The sequence below is a fragment of the Oncorhynchus nerka genome, linkage group LG4 (assembly GCF_034236695.1).
Source record: "Oncorhynchus nerka isolate Pitt River linkage group LG4, Oner_Uvic_2.0, whole genome shotgun sequence".
Classification (NCBI taxonomy): Eukaryota; Metazoa; Chordata; class Actinopteri; order Salmoniformes; family Salmonidae; genus Oncorhynchus; species Oncorhynchus nerka.
This window is the reverse complement of record NC_088399.1, coordinates 65,055,963-65,073,030: the sequence shown is the minus strand read 5'-3', so window position 1 is coordinate 65,073,030 and position 17,068 is coordinate 65,055,963. Positions and strand designations below refer to the sequence as shown.

General features: G+C 41.9%; 1 protein-coding gene across 4 annotated transcripts; it reads right to left on the bottom strand.

Annotated features, from left to right (window-relative positions):
* Nucleotides 1-995: 995 nt before the first annotated feature.
* Nucleotides 996-16,078, bottom strand: LOC115128436 (ubiquitin carboxyl-terminal hydrolase MINDY-1-like). Of its 4 annotated transcripts, XM_029658282.2 has the most exons (11): nucleotides 15,880-16,077; nucleotides 15,247-15,557; nucleotides 14,127-15,118; nucleotides 13,429-13,486; nucleotides 11,405-11,469; nucleotides 5,490-5,648; nucleotides 5,280-5,382; nucleotides 4,734-4,876; nucleotides 4,294-4,491; nucleotides 3,871-4,014; nucleotides 996-3,319 (listed from the first exon to the last, which is right to left on the bottom strand). In XM_029658282.2, exons 3-11 carry the CDS (start codon nucleotides 14,820-14,822, stop codon nucleotides 3,239-3,241), a joined length of 1,647 nt encoding a protein of 548 aa, XP_029514142.2. In that variant the 5' UTR covers nucleotides 14,823-15,118; nucleotides 15,247-15,557; nucleotides 15,880-16,077; the 3' UTR covers nucleotides 996-3,238. The 4 variants fall into 4 exon arrangements, with proteins under 4 accessions (XP_029514142.2, XP_029514145.2, XP_029514143.2 ...); XM_029658285.2 differs by lacking the exon at nucleotides 15,247-15,557 and having other exon boundaries at nucleotides 14,127-14,846; nucleotides 15,880-16,078; XM_029658283.2 differs by lacking the exon at nucleotides 15,247-15,557.
* Between the last annotated feature and the right edge of the window lie 990 nt (nucleotides 16,079-17,068).

The following is a 17,068-nucleotide window of genomic DNA, read 5'->3' as shown; positions in this document are numbered from 1 at the left end:
GGCGGTGTCAGAGGAAGGCCCTAAAAATTGTCAAAGACCCCAGCCAGACTGTTCTCTCTACTACCGCATGGCAAGTGGTACCAGAGTGCCAAGTCTAGGACAAAAAGGCTTCTCAACAGTTTTTACCCCCAAGCCATAAGACTCCTGAACAGGTAATCAAATGGTTACCCGGACTATTTGCACTGTGTGCCTCCCCCAACCCCTTTTTTATGCTGCTGCTGCTCTGTTTATCAGATATGCATAGTCACTTTAACTATACATTAATGTACATACTACCTCAATTGTCCCGATCAACCAGTACTCCTGCACATTGGCTAACCAAATTGTGTCCCGCCACCCACCAACCCCTCTTTTACGCTACTGCTACTCTCTGTTCATCATATATGCATAGTCACTTTAACCATATCTAAATGTACATACTATTTCCATCAGCCCGACTAACCGGCGTCTGTATGTAGCCTCGCTACTGTTATTTTTCACTGTTGTTTTTATATCTTTACTTACCTATTGTTCACCTAATACCTTTTTGCACTATTGGTTAGAGCCTGTAAATATTAATTTCCCTGTAAGGGCAAAACCTGTTGTGTTCAGCACACGTGACAAATAGTCTGATTTGAGATACACAATCCATGTCTCAAGGCTTAAAAATCCTTCTTTAGCCTGTCTCCTTCCCTTCATCTACTCTGATTGAAGTGGATTTAACAAGTGACATCAACAAGGGATAACTTTCAACTGGATTCACCTGGTCAGTCTGTCATGAAGAGTTCTTAATGTTTTGTACACAGTATATCTCACTCTCTCAAAGATGGAGCAGAAAAAGTTAACAAGATGGAAAAATCAGAATAAAGCAAGAGGCAGGAGAACAAAAAGAGGCATCAAAGATATGGTGTTTCAAGGCGGCCTAGAAGGGACTTGAAGGATTGGTTGTATGAGTCGATTATGTGAAGTAATTAATGATATTTACCAGACAACAAATGAGTCATTGAACACCATGATAATTTGTTTAGATTTTCCTTTACTGACATGACAAATTAAATTCAAAGCAAGAAGTGGTGACGATTAACAGTTGGCGTCAAGGTGTGGCCTATTTCTGTAGTGTTGCTGAAAGCCCCTCCCCCTAAAGCTACTTCAAAAGGCCCTGTATAGCCGACCATCTCAAAACTTAATTAACTGCCAGAACTTTATTCCTAAGTAATGTAAATCAAATGCAGACTTCTCATAGTTGGTTTAAGCACCAGATTTGCTTGAAGGCCCAGTGCAGTCAAAAGGTGATTTACCTGTCTGAACAAATGTAGACTGAACAAAAATATAAACGCGACATGTAAAGTGTTGGTCCCATGTTTCATGAGCTGAAGTAAAAGATCCCAGAAATGTTGCATTCGCACAAAAAGCGTATTTCTCTCAGACTTTGTGCACAAATTAGTTTACATCCCTGTTAGTGAGCATTTCTCCTTTGCCAAGATAATCCATCCATCTGACAGGTGTGGCATATCAAGAAGCTGATTAAACAACATAATCATTACACAGGTGCACCTTGTGCTGGGGACAATTAAAGGCCACTAAAATGTGCATTTTTTCACACACACAATGCCACAGAGGTATCAAGTTGAGTGGCATGCTGACTGCAGAGATGTTCACCAGAGCTGTTGCCAGAGAATTTTATGTTAATTTCTCTACAATAATGTCATTTTAGAGAATTTCTGTCTGTAATAATGCCCGTTTGTTGGGGGAAAAAAACATTTTGATTGGCTGGGCCTGGCTCCCAAGTGGCTGGGCCTATGCCCTCCCTGGTCCAACCATGGCTGCACCCCTGCCCTGTCATGTGAAATACATAGATTAGGGCCTAATTTTTTTCTTTCTTTCAATTGACTGATTTCGTTACATGAACTGTAACTCTTTAAAATGATTGAAATTGTTGCTTTATATTTTTGTTCAGTATATATATATATATATTATATTTCCACACTGATGTTGGAATAATACTGTTAAATTCAGAAATGTTAGCCTGTGGTTTTGGGATGACATTTGGGCCTGCCTGAAATGGGTTAATAGACCAATAAGAAAGCGTTCCAAACCTCTCAGCTAATTTTCAGGTTTCCCCTCCCCACTCAGACCACTCGCAGATAAACGGTCCTATCAAAATTCTTGCTCCAGAAATGGCTCTTTCCTAAGAAGCTATTTGATTCTTTTTGACCATTTAAAATTCTTACCTTTCAATTATTTAAAATTGAGATCAAAACAGCTGCATTGGACCTTTAATGCGACTCTTATTCCCATATAGTCATCTTTAACCCTCCAATGATCTCAAAAGTCATCCACAAAAGATGCTCCAGCAGATCCCCTTCACTGCCCATACCATTCTACTTCTGCATAATTCCTCCCTGCTACTAACTACAGCATAGTACACTATATGACAGGGAAAGAAAAGCCCATGCTTACTCTAGCAGATAGGACTTTGGGGAAAACGGCCATCTCTTCGTTCGTTTGTCGGGCTTGCAGAGCCCGCTTCTCGACCCAGGCATAATTGTGCATTGTTCTGTATAGGACAGGAATGTACTCGAGTTTCCATCATGGCTTAAATGAGTCAGATGACAACTACCCTACAGTTTGCTTAAAAACAGATCTTTCTAGGGCGAGAAGGTAGCAGAGAAGGGGGGTTGTCTTTGTGCTCTTAATTTAACTTTTTTTGCCATTTCAAAAGTTGCATCATCAATTAAGATGCATCAGTTGGTCAGAGCTGTAGTGACTTCCCTTTAAATTTAGACCTTCACTTTCTGTCTACAAAATCAGACCACTGTCTGCCTCGTTGCCATAGAAACCAAACCAGATCACAGTTACAAACTTCGCTCATATTTCTCAAGAGGGGCAGTGATAGCTGAATAGAAGACGACCCCTGATGTGTGACTCTACCTGGGTTGTGACGTGTCTTGGTTATGATTCTCTGCTGTAACCAACCAACTGCATTGGATTTCCTCTCTGCAGCCTCAATTCACGTTTAGATTCTGTTCTGAGGTCTAGCAAAGCAGGACTAGTACTGCCACCTTCTGGCCTGGATGTTCAAAGAAGAACAAGGGTGAGAGATGGGGAGGTACAACCTCAAGGTTTAGTGTGAAGGGTGAGTTTGGCATTGAGATGGCAGGGGCACAATCCCCTAACTGTGTGTGTGTGTATGTGTTAGGGGTTGGCTTAATGCAATGAAGTGCAGGCTCATGGGGGAATAGGGTAAGTTTAGGTGTCGCTATAATATGGCACAGTCGGAATCATCCTTTTTCTCCCGTCTCCTCTGACCTCCCGGCTTGGCTGCCAGTTGACGTCTCACCTGGAAGCAAAACAAACATTCATACAGGAAATGGACAAGCTGCTATGTAGGACGTTTGTGAATCAAAGATAGCAGAAAGTTGCCTTTTAACCTAGTACCAGAAAAGTACAGCACTGCACCGTGGTGAAAGAATGCAATGAGTCCATTTTCTGCTCAAATAAATTGTAGTGTGATAGAAAAAGCACCAGGGGACACTTTCTTTACCAATTGTCTATACCAGCAGTCAGACATTTTCAGCGGGGACTCCATTTTTTCAGCCAGAATTTCTAGGGGACCTAATTTTTTTTGCAAACCCACATCTAACGACAATCTTAAAAATAACCTTAAATTCATAACATTCATCTCTTATCCAAATTAAAAGAAAATACATTTACTCAAAACTGTTTTTTAAATTTTTATTAATGGGGAAGTCAACTGCAGTTCCCCTTGGACTTTTGAATATCACAGGTCTATACTGTTGTATTGTGTTCATCTTTCATACTGTTGAAGTAAAGCCTAGAGAGGGCACCATCTTTCCTTCTAGTAAATGTCTTGATAGTGTGGTTGGTTACCTGCTGTGCTGGGGCCTGGGAGGGACCTTGTTGCTGCTGCTGCTGCTTCTGGTACTCCTCCTCCTGCAGCCGTCTGGCCAGGTCCAGGTCACTGAGGGGCCCCGGGGCCACCCCCTGCTGCAGAGACATGGCCACCAGGTAGTCCTGGCAACCAAGCATACACCACGGGGTGAGTGAATGTGGTCATGGAAATGTGCATAGAGGCTGAAATCCTTAACATCCATGCATGATTTACAGTACATACAGATCTCAAGTTAGGATCACGTTAGATACAGACAGCATGGCAGATTTACACATAAAAACCCTTAAGTATCTAGCTGCAGCAGAAGACATGGAGATTGTCTCTGTGGCACATTGGATACTGCCCACTGTATCTGGGTACTTCTCAAATAACAGGTATCCTCAAACAAAATGGTCACTGACCTGGTCGATCTGTCTCTGCTGCTGCTGGGGCGTGAGACTGTCGGGCTGTGTCACGAGGACGCTCCTCTGGGGCGGGTGGCACAGGCGGAAGTCTGAGTTGCAGAAGTTGCCGTCGCCCTCCACGTTGTGTAGGCTCTCCCACACTAGCCCCTCCTCCTGCAGGAAGCCCTGGTCTGTCACCAGCAGGTACAGGTGGCCCTGTGGGGTCACAAGGTCAACGGTTAGAAGTCATTCACTGGGGGGGGGCAGCATTTTAGAAAATGTTGTGCTACTGCAGGGCGCTTGAGGGAACGTTACAGAACGTGCTACATGCCGCTGTCATGTAGAATACAGTCTTATCTATATATGCCATTTCTATCTGCAAGGTTCTATATGTTGCACTCTATAGATTGAGCCATTGGTAAATTCCCTTACCAACACGCACGCACGCACACACGCACCTTGTGCTTTATCATGGTGCTAAAGTGGTTGTTTCTGAAGAATACGGACAGCTCGCCCTCCTTGACTTTAGTGTTGAGCTCACAAAGTCCGTGGTACGATAGCTGGGTCGCTGTGCACTCCAGAAACTGCTCTGCCACCAAACCTGAGACGGAGAAGTACCAGCACAAGAGAGTAAGGGGAATAGCTGCATTACAGAGGAAACAGCCAAGTGAACAGAATGCAATTGGGATAAAATGATCAACTTCCCATCAAGACCTACATCAATAAAACCAGTTTATTAGAGCTGGGCTTGAACATAAGTCTTCACCACCTGTAGCTCACCAGGACAAGGGTTGGTGACAACTCAAATGTATTTTTACCTTTATTTAACTAGGCAAGTCAGTTAATAACAAATTCTTATTTTCAATGACGGCTTAGGAACAGTGGGTTAACTGCCTGTTCAGGGGCAGAACGACAGATTTGTACCTTGTCAGCTCTAACCACTAGGCTACCCTGCCGCCCCAAGTAAGGATTTATGTCAAGTAAGGATTCAGAAGGTCCTGTACCTTCACTGACACGGCTGCTGTCTTCCGAATGCTTGTAGCCGATGATCTTCTCTACCAGCTGATTGTAGCTTAGCTTTCCCACCGCTGCCACCATCTCAGGGCTCTGGAGAAAGAAAATACTTTGAAACTGAAGCCCAAAACAAAGGGATTTGGGGCATGAATTGTGAAAAGAGGGCTTTCACCTTCACATGTTCTTCAAATGTCGCTTACCTGAGGGTCCACCAGCCAGCCATGGTAGAGCGGGATATCCAGCAGGTCAAAGGCGATACACTCTGGTGTGTACTCAAAGTCCGATACGCCTGTGAAGCGCACGTTGACGTCAAGGCCCGTGGACAGCTTTGGCAGAACTGCCATGGCATCGCTCATGTTCTGCGGATTCAAAGATAGAACATGATGCATATTAGAAAACTACAGATGTTGGAAACTGAGTCGATTACAGTCGATTTCGAGAGTTAACGTCTAGAATTGAAGATCAGACCATTTTCTAAGAGTCATTTGAATTAATATTTTGTGTTGAGATGGAATCGTACTTGCACACAATGTAGAGTTGGTTGCACAGAAGTCCAGTATCACCTGTTCCTAAATCATTTTCTCATATGGTTTACACCTCAGTTCCATTGACATGTAAGGTATGAGAATGCTGAAGGATAAAGCTAAGTGGATGTGCAGGTTAATGTTTCCAAGAGACCTGCACTCTCAACCACACCTAAAAATGTCTGTCACTGTCGACTCCTACAATATGGTGTTTGAGTGAAACTGAGCAAAGTTTAGCAATGAAAAATGAACCTAGGGTTTTCCCTTACTAAAAAAAATATTGGTCGACCGAAAGAAGTCAGTTCTTTTGACCAATCGATTAGTCAATTTTAAAACGTGGAATGGCAATTTATCTTACCATTTCTACCGATCTGCGTGCCAGTTATGGTTTTCATTTTCATTTATACTAAAAACGTCTTCGTATCTCAAAACCATTCATGTGGTTAATGAAAATTATATCCAAATCCAAACCTAAAAAGTAACTTATACTCCCAACTGGGCTATGTAAAAAAAATAATTAAAAAAAGCATATAAAAGCATTGCAGCCTGTAGGTAGAAAATATCCTGACAAAAATAGGCATGGACTGTCTGCAATGAACTTGAAACATTCTATCAACTATTAGCTTGGGTTGGGCCTGAAGGTCCTTGCAACATTGTAGAAAATATTCTGGGCCCTTAGGAGTTTAGTGTACCAGTGAGCTCGGACAGACACAGCTGTAGAAAATTTGAGCAAGCGATAAGAAGTTATCAGTTAGGCCTATTTTAAGACGTTTCCACTGGATCAGAGCATGACATTGTCCCTTTCTCCCAGAGTGGTTATCGAAAGGGAGAGAGCTGGAAAGATTTTGAAAATACATTGAGGAATTGTCACTCAATGGATGTAAAAATACTTTGTTTGCTTGCTGTTTGAGGAGAACATTCACATGAGAACCCCCACAGGTGGTGGTGCATTAAGCCAATCAGAAATACGAACACCAAATGGGCACATTTATATGCCTACATTTGCAAGCAGGCCAGGTAGTCTATAGACCTACTTCTATGCGTAATCAGGTGTGTCCTTATTCAACATTGACAGGAGTGCACCAAACAAAAGACAGACAAAATTGACAGAACTCGTAAATGGAATGAAATAAACCATAACTTGTTTCTCACAAGTGTAGCATAGGTTGTGAACTCCGCAAACAATGTGTCCACTCCAACAATGAGAACAGTAAAATACTGGAATAATAATATATTGAATGCATTAACGTAACCAAACAAACATTGTAGATTAGAAATTTAAGCAATTACTGGTAAATTAACTACAGGTGATATACCCTATGTAAATGGGGAATTGACACACTAACAATCAATTGCAAACAATTCACATAATGAAGTTATGAAACAATGAATGTGCACAAATGGGCGGGAGAGAGCTGTGCATTGTGCAGCCACACTCCCTTTCTTTTTGGACTGTGGCATCCCTGCGGCATCCGCAATGGACTAGTTCGCTGAGATGGGGGCAAAGAAGACCGGTTTCTCGTGCAAAATAAATAAGTGTGTGTATGTATGTATGCTTTTTCAGTTCTGCCCACAAATTTTCTATGGGATTGAGGTCAGGGCTTTGTGATGGCCACTCCAATACCTTGACTTTGTTGTCCTTAAGCCATAACTTTATGTATGCATGTCCAGTGCCTTGCGAAAGTATTCGGCCCCCTTGAACTTTGCGACCTTTTGCCACATTTCAGGCTTCAAACATAAAGATATAAAACTATTTTTTTGTGAAGAATCAACAACAAGTGGGACACAATCATGAAGTGGAACGACATTTATTGGATATTTCAAACTTTTTTAACAAATCAAAAACTGAAAAATTGGGCGTGCAAAATTATTCAGCCCCTTTACTTTCAGTGCAGCAAACTCTCTCCAGAAGTTCAGTGAGGATCTCTGAATGATCCAATGTTGACCTAAATGACTAATGATGATAAATACAATCCACCTGTGTGTAATCAAGTCTCTGTATAAATGCACCTGCACTGTGATAGTCTCAGAGGTCTGTTAAAAGCACAGAGAGCATCATGAAGAACAAGGAACACACCAGGCAGGTCTGAGATAATGTTGTGAATAAGTTTAAAGCCGGATTTGGATACAAAAATATTTCCCAAACTTTAAACATCCCAAGGAGCACTGTGCAAGCGATAATATTGAAATGGAAGGAGTATCAGACCACTGCAAATCTACCAAGACCTGGCCGTCCCTCTAAACTTTCAGCTCATACAAGGAGAAGACTGATCAGAGATGCAGCCAAGAGGCCCATGATCACTCTGGATGAACTGCAGAGATCTACAGCTGAGGTGGGAGACTCTGTCCATAGGACAACAATCAGTCGTATATTGCACAAATCTGGCCTTTATGGAAGAGTGGCAAGAAGAAAGCCATTTCTTAAAGATATCCATAAAAAGTGTCGTTTAAAGTTTGCCACAAGCCACCTGGGAGACACACCAAACATGTGGAAGAAGGTGCTCTGGTCAGATGAAACCAAAATTGAACTTTTTGGCAACAATGCAAAACAGCTCATCACCCTGAACACACCATCCCCACTGTCAAACATGGTGGTGGCAGCATCATGGTTTGGGCCTGCTTTTCTTCAGCAGGGACAGGGAAGATGGTTAAAATTGATGGGGAGATGGATGGAGCCAAATACAGGACCATTCTGGAAGAGAACCTGATGGAGTCTGCAAAAGACCTGAGACTGGGACGGAGATTTGTCTTCCAACAAGACAATGATCCAAAACATAAAGCAAAATCTACAATGGAATGGTTCAAAAATAAACATATCCAGGTGTTAGAATGGCCAAGTCAAAGTCCAGACCTGAATCCAATCGAGAATCTGTGGAAAGAACTGAAAACTGCTGTTCACAAATGCTCTCCATCCAACCTCACTGAGCTCGAGCTGTTTTGCAAGGAGGAATGGGAAAAAATGTCAGTCTCTCGATGTGCAAAACTGATAGACATACCCCAAGTGACTTATAGCTGTAATCGCAGCAAAAGGTGGCGCTACAAAGTATTAACTTAAGGGGGCTGAATAATTTTGCACGCCCAATTTTTCAGTTTTTGATTTGTTAAGTTTGAAATATCCAATAAATGTCGTTCCACTTCATGATTGTGTCCCACTTGTTGTTGATTCTTCACAAAAAAATAGTTTTATATCTTTATGTTTGAAGCCTGAAATGTGGCAAAAGGTTGCAAAGTTCAAGGGGGCCAAATACTTTCGCAAGGCACTGTATGTATGTATGCATACATACCAGTTGAAGTCAGAAGTTTACATACACCTTAGCCAAATACATTTAAACTCAGTTTTTCACAATTCCTGACATTTAATCCTAGTAAATATTCCTCGTCTTAGGTCAGTTACGATCACCACTTTATTTTAAGAATGTGAAATGGCAGAATAATAGTAGAGTGATTTATTTCAGCTTTTATTTCTTTCATCACATTCCCAGTGGGTCAGAAGTTTACATACACTCAATTAGTATTTGGTAGCATTACCTTTTAAATTGCTTAACGTGGGTCAAACGTTTTGGGTAGCCTTCCACAGAAGCTTGGCCCATTCCTCCTGACAGAGCTGGTGTAACTGAGTCAGGTTTGTACGCCTCCTTGCTAGCACATGCTTTTACAGTTCTGCCCACAAATTTTCTATGGGATTGAGGTCAGGGATTTGCGATGGCTACTCCAATACCTTGACTTTGTTGCCCTTAAGCCATTTTGCCACAACTTTGGAAGTATGCTTGGGGTCATTGTCCATTTGGAAGACTCATTTGCGACCAAGCTTTAACTTCCTGATTGATGTCTTGAGATGTTGCTTCAATATATTCACATAATTTTCCTTCATCATTATGCCATTTATTTTGTGAAGTGCACCAGTCCCTCCTGCAGCAAAGCACCCCCACAACATGATGCTGCCAGCCCCGTGCTTCAAGGTTGGGATGGTGTTCTTCGGCTTGCAAGCTTCCCCCTTTTCCTCCAAACATAACGATGGTCATTATGGTCTATTTTTGTTTCATCAGACCAGAGGACATTTCTCCAAAATGTATATAGGACTTGTTTTACTGTGGATATAGATACTTTTGCAACTGTTTCCTCCAGCATCTTCACAGGGTCCTTTGCTGTTGTTCTGGGATTGATTTGCACTTTTCGCACCAAAGTACGTACATCTCTAGGAGACAGAACGCGTCTCCTTTCTGAGCAGTATGACGGCTGCGTGGTCCCATGGTGTTTATACCTGTGTACCATTGTTTGTACAGATGAACGTGGTACCTTCAAGCATTTGGAAATTGCTCCCAAGGATGAACCAGATGTGTGGACGTCTACAATTTATTTTCTGAGGTCTTGGTTCATTTCTTTTGATATTCCCATAATGTCAAGCAAAGAGGCACTGGGTTTGAAGGTAGGCCTTGAAATACATCCACAGGTACACCTCCAATTGACTCAAATGATGTCAATTAGCTTATCAGAAGCTTCTAAAGCCATGACATAATTTTATGGAATTTTCCAAGCTGTTTAAAGGCGCAGTCAACTTAGTGTATGTAAACTTCTGACCCACTGGAATTATAATTATAAGTGAAATAATCTGTCTGTAAACAATTGTTGGAAAAATTACTTGTGTCATGCACAAAGTAGATGTCCTAACCGACTTGCCAAAACTATAGTTTGTTAACAAGAAATTTGTGGAGTGGTTGAAAAACGAGTTAATAACTCCAACCTAAGTGCATGTAAACTTCCGACTTCAACTGTACATGCACACTACTGCTCGACAAAAAAAATTAAATTGGTCGAACAACAGCCTATAGACCAGTCGAATAATTGGGTTCACCCGTAAAGGAACCAGATTGATTAGCTCTGAACTGCATGTGTGTCAGAGCCAGGTGGTTGCATCATGGTGCTTACAACATCAAAAACATGGGTTTGATTCCTGCATGAGCCACACATACCAAACAGATGGGTTGACTCAGAAGTCACTTTGTATTAAAGAGCTGCTAATTAAAAGAGGTGCTACCTTGCCACCAATTTGTTTGATGCTTACACCTTACTGTACATTTTTGTTACAGTAATTTTGAATCCTTGTTGTTCCCTAAACTGCTTATTGTGGTACTCTAGTGGCAGCTGGTGTGACTTAGCACTGATGACACAGGCTTCTGCCTCTGCTGTGAACTCCACTTCCCCTTAAAAATGTGTCACAAACTTACACCCAACCACACCCACAATTTTGTGCACACAGCTACAAAACGATAGACCAGTGGCGGCTGCTGAGGGGAGGACAGCTCATAATAAAGGCCAGAACGGAGTAAATGGAAAGGCAAACACACGGAAACCATTTGTTTGATTTATTTGAACCCATTTAACTTATTCCGCACCAGCAATTACCACGAGCCCCCCCCCCCCCAAGTAAAAAGGTGCCACCAACCTCCTGTGAGGTAGACCACAGACAGAGCTGCACCTGCAGACGCACACGTCCAAACACAAATACACACATGCTAGCGCAGCTTCCGAAAAACATTCAGACACAGACCGACAGTGTCACAAATAAGCCAAGTGGACAGATGTGTGTTTACCTGCTGAAAGTTGAGCTCCATTCCCTCAGCCTTCTCCCTGGGTTTGATGGACAATACGCACTCTCCTGTGGCAGAAACGCAAATTGCAGGAGTATGAAAACAAAATGGGTACTGTGGTTCTCAGACAGTGAGTGACCAAACAGAAATGCGTGTTATGATATACAGTGGCGTTCAGAAAGTATTCATACTCCTCGACTTATTCCACTTCGTTGTGCCTGAATTCTAAATTGATTATAGGTTCTCACCCATCTACACACACAATACCCCATAAGGAGAAAATGAAAACATGTTTTTAGAAATGTTCGCAAATGTATTAAATTAAATAAAGATCTAATTTACATAACAATTCACACCGGAGTCAATAAATGTTATATTTACCTTTGGCAGTGATTACAGCTGTACAGTCTTTCTGGGTAAGTTGGTTGTTGAGCAATGTTAGATAGCCAAGTCTTGCCATAGATTTTCAAACCGATTTAAGGCAAAACTGTAACTAGGCCACTCAGGAATATTCAATGTCATCTTGGTAAGCAACTCCAGTGTATATTTGGCTTTGTGTCTTAGGTTACTGGCCAACTGAAAGGTGAACTTGTCTTCCAGTTTTCCTCTTGAATTTGGCCTGTGCTTAGCTCTATTCCGTTTCTTTTTATCCCAAAAATCTCCCTCGTCTTTGCCGCTGACAAGCATAGCCATAATATGATGCAGCCACCACCATGCTTGAAAATATGGAGTTATACTCAGTGATGTGTTGTGTTTGCCCTGAACATAATGTTTGTATTCAGGACATAAAGTTTACTTTTTTTGCAGTTTTACTTTAGTGCCTTATTGCAAACAGGATGCATGTTTTGTAATATTTTGATTCTGTACAGGCTTCATTTCACAGTGTCATTTAGGTTAGTATGGTGGAGTAACTACAATGTTGTCCAATTTGTAAGTCGCTCTGGATAAGAGCGTCTGCTAAATGACTTAAATGTAATGTAAATGTTGTTGATCCATCCTCAGTTCTCCTATCACAGCAATTAAACTGTTTTAAAGTGACTATTGGCCTCATGGTGAAATCCCTGAGTGGTTTCCTTCATCTACGGCAACTGAGTTAGGAGGGACACTTGTATCTTTGTAGTGACTGAGCGTTTTTTTTGTACCCATCTACCAATAGGTGCCCATCTTCGCACGGCATTGGTCTACATGGATGAATCTGTTTGAACTTCACTTCTCGACCTTACCAATACAGTGCATTCGGGAAGTATTCAGATCCCTTGGACTTGTTACATTTTAGAACAAGGCTGTAATGTATTAAATCCCCACCATCTGTGATTTAATCAAAAGTTTGAATAAGGCTGTAAGGTAACAAAATGTAGAAAAGGTAAAAGGGTTCTGAATGCACTGTAATTGTATGTGTGGGGTACAGAGATGAGGTAGTCATAAAAAAAAAAATCATGTTAAACACTATTCCTGCACACAGTGAGTCCATGCAACTTATGTGACTTGTTAAGCACATTTTTACTCCTGAACTTATTTAGGCTTGCCATAACAAAAGGGTTGAATACTTGTTGACTCAAGGCATTTTCCCCTTTAATTCAGTTGTAAACATTTCTAAAAACACACAATTCCACTTTGACATGGTAGGGTATTGTGTGTAGGCCAGTGACACAAAATATCAATTTAATCCACTTCAAATTCAGGCGGTAACACAAAAAGTCAAGGAGCGTGAATACTTTCTGAAGGCACTGTATTTCTCCATGGTAATTGGTCAAAGTTGACTGCTTGTTCAATTTGCTAGATATTTCAATGACTTAAGCCCTTGGCTCCTGGAGCATAGGGCCTGTGATGATCTTTAATTTACTGCCTGATAATATGCAGTCTCTTTAGTTACTCGTATTTTCATGCATTGGTTGCATTTTCATGTGTTCATGACAACCTCAGAATAATGTAGGAAAATGTGTTGTTTACTGGAAGTTACAAAGCAATAACTTCAGTGTAACAAAGTCTGTATGGAAGCACAGTCAATACACTTCCTTGTTTCTTACCAAGGTGAGCCATCAGGTCCTCTGTGGTGACTACTTCTGTCTGGGCGGGTAGCTTGGCCTGAAGACAAATCACACATGATTATAATTTGTAAGCACTTTTCTTGACCAATGTTCATTAAACAATAGACTCTCTGAAGCTGCCATCCTGACATTTATAAACGTAAATTCTGTGTTGGGTCGATTTTGAAAGATGTTGATGGTACAAACAAGATTATAGGATTCAGAAGGCTTTGGTGTTCTCTCAACTACGGCTCATCACACCCTAACGTGAACCTGTAATTCCTGTTTCTAGAAACTTCCCTCACGCCCGTGTCAGGTCATCCTCACCCTTATTCTCAGTCACCTTAAGGCCAATTACACATCTCAATTGTCTTAAGTACTTCATCTGCACTGATCTCAAAACATATGACAGGGTAAAGCAGTATATTTTAGGACTACTGGAGGATTTTGCAACGTGCGTCTCAATAGTCTAAAGTAGCCTCCTTTTTTGGGCTCTTTCCATTGATCTGCACTGATCTGAAAAGAAATAGACCAGTGAATGCAAAATCCCCCAATAGTCCTATAATATACTGCTTTACCCTATCATATGTTTTGAGATCAGTGCAGATGAAGTAGGCCTAAAACCACTTAAGACAACTGAGATGCGTAATCATGGACCCCATTAGTCCTATATAGCTGTTTCTACAGTCCAACAATACCTTCCAGCGCAGAAACAGGGTGTTCATGATGGCCAGCAGGGGACAGGGCCCGTTCTCACTCTGCGTGATGATGGGTGTCTTCTTCTCCTTCCAGGTGATCCATTTCACAAAGTAGTAGGCCGGCATCATGGGCTCTGGGGCGGCGGTGGCCCCTCCCGTGGCTGCGGCAGCCAGGACGTCACTGACCAGGCCGGGGACGTCAGCAGAGGGGGAGCGGCCCTCGTCGCCCAGGGCAGAGTAGGACGACAATGGCTCGTCATTCCCGGTGTTGCCCTCGAAGAACTCCAGGCTGCGGATGGAGAAGGAGGGAGAGTCGCTTGTAGCCGACTGGCTATTCTCGTCCGACCTTCCAAACATGGCCTCTGAGCTCTCCCCGTTCACTTCGGTCAGAGTTTGGCTCTGCGCGGTGGATTGAGCGTCTTCTGTTGTGCCGTTTTCAGACATGACGGCACACGTGGCGGCTGGCGTGAGTGCGGTTCCACTGCGTTTGCCAGAACCTTCTGCTTCCATAATTGGGGTCTTGACTGATGGGACTTTGGTGGAATCTTCACAGTCCAAGGGCTCTGCTTTGTGGCTTTCTTTAGCTACAGAGGACCCTGGTGCATGGCCACCCTCCTCAGAAATGGCCTCTGTCAGAGAGCAGTCATCTTTGACAACGCTCAGGAGATCTCCTCCGACTATCTCAGAATCCGCCATAGCCGGGTAATGTTCAATGTAGCCCTTAATCAATAGAAAATAAGGCCAAGTCGTCGGTAAAGACTACTTCAGGCTTAGGCTGTATAAGCATAGAAAAACAAACTCAGCCCTTTACATTAACAATATTCAAGGCTTTAAAAGTTGGCAGTGACCTTCTAGGTGAATCTTGAGGGAAATCTACTCGACAATCAGTTCCCTGGTATTCCTGAGTAACAGTGTCCTTAGTTTGCAAAACAGGGTTGATGGACGGCTATAGCAGAATCCACAGTCGCTCTGTCGGTTTTATGTCATTCAGACTGTAAGACAGAGTGGATTTCACAAAACTCTACAAGATTTCCTCTAACAAAAGATAATGATCTTTACACAATATATATATATATATATATATCTCAATTTAACCTTAACAAAAGTACAATTATCTTACAGATAATTTTCAGCACTGCCTCTTTCCATTGTAGCTACAGCTGCAAACTAGAGCAAAGTTATCTTTGGGGGAGGCACAACTTCTCTGGTTATAAAAGTTGTGCTTTTCCTGACTATACAATGGAATACACCAGAGAGATGGACAAGTTACAAGGGAGATGGAGCTGGTCAAGCTTGTCCCTTGCCTCGTGACATGGATGACTCAGTATGTTTCTAGGATATCAAATGCGGTATGGTTGACTTCTTAGCTTCGTCTGAAAATATCAGCTGGTGAATTCGAGTAACCATATTCTTTAAAAAATTGTACCATACCTGCAAGAAAAACATCAGTCAGGGGAAAAACTTATTCTCTAATAACACAAATTCTTATTCTAACTATGTTATAGGACTGACCCTGGGGGTTGACCAAATACTGAGAAGGTAACGCTAACTATAAAGCCGGTCTAGAAAATGTTGCATCTGCCAACTAGCACCAGAACTGACTACTGTCCTATAGCTGGCTATAGCCTCGTGGTGACGCTCAGAAGTTGATAACGCCCATCACTAACGTTACCCGGCAATGAGAATCTTGCTGCTGTTGGCAGCTTGCTTGCTAGCTAACGTTAGCTGACCAGCAGAAAATAAAATAACTTACCACGAAGCCAGTTGACAGCGTAAATGGCAACAACAACAAAAAAAGTAGTGAAATTTAGACTGTTGTTGGCCCAATCAACAGAAAACGTTTAACGAGCTTCGCTGGCTGACAGCCATACTATTTACATTCCACTGTCTCCTCGTTCGCTATCTTGAATTCGCTTCCTCCACTTCACTTCCTCTTGTACTACCACAGCAAAATATTTGTACATCTGTGACCACTCTGTAAACAATGACGTCACGAGCTGCATTAACCACAGGGGGGAAACTCCTTTGTAGATGTCATGCACCAAGCTACAAACATAAAATAAATTTAGTATAATATGCAAACCAAAAATATTTCGGGGGAAAAAAAGATGAAAATACTCAGCAAATATGCGAATTAATCCAACACTAGCTACATGAAATGATTGTGAATGTAATCTTCATGGGGACACGAGTGGTTGGAGGAGAGAACTGCATGTGTAAATACACTGGTCGTGTTCATGAGCGTCATATCTCCTTGCGGTGTAGTATTGCAGAGACGAAAGTCTAAAATGTGTGTTTATTGTGTAATGGATGATATGTCACACACTGTGTGTGACTCATCTACTCATCTGTGATATATAAAGACGACGAACGCCTGCTCTCATTAATGAAGGAACTAAATAAAATAGTAGAATCGTTAAATTCCCACACAGCTTAATTTCTTCTATGTCTTGTCTTGACCATCATTCTGATTCTAAAAGTAGGATTTGTGTTGTGTTGATATTGTCATGAGGTGAAAAGTATGGCACACAGCCCTGGAGGGACATGCTTATTGGGACTACTACACATGTGACGTCATGAATTTACCGGCGTAAACACAACCACTTTCGAGTGATGTGGATTCCGAGTCCTTTCAGTGGCCGGCTCATTTGGCTCAGTTCAACTAAAAGGGCCATTAATTTAGCTCCTAAACAACTCTTCCGTCAGTAGCACTAAAAAACGTACCTAAAACCATAAAAAAATGCAAATCTTGTAGACTCGATTCACATGACTTGGACTCGAGTCTGACTCCAGCCACCAATTGATGTCTTGAGACTAGAATTGATAGAAATAAAATAACTTGAAACTTGAATTGGAGCCTCAATTACTCTGGACTAGACTTTCACTTGAGACTGATGTATAGAGCGAGATCGCTGCCAATAGGTTGAATTTACAAAGCGTTA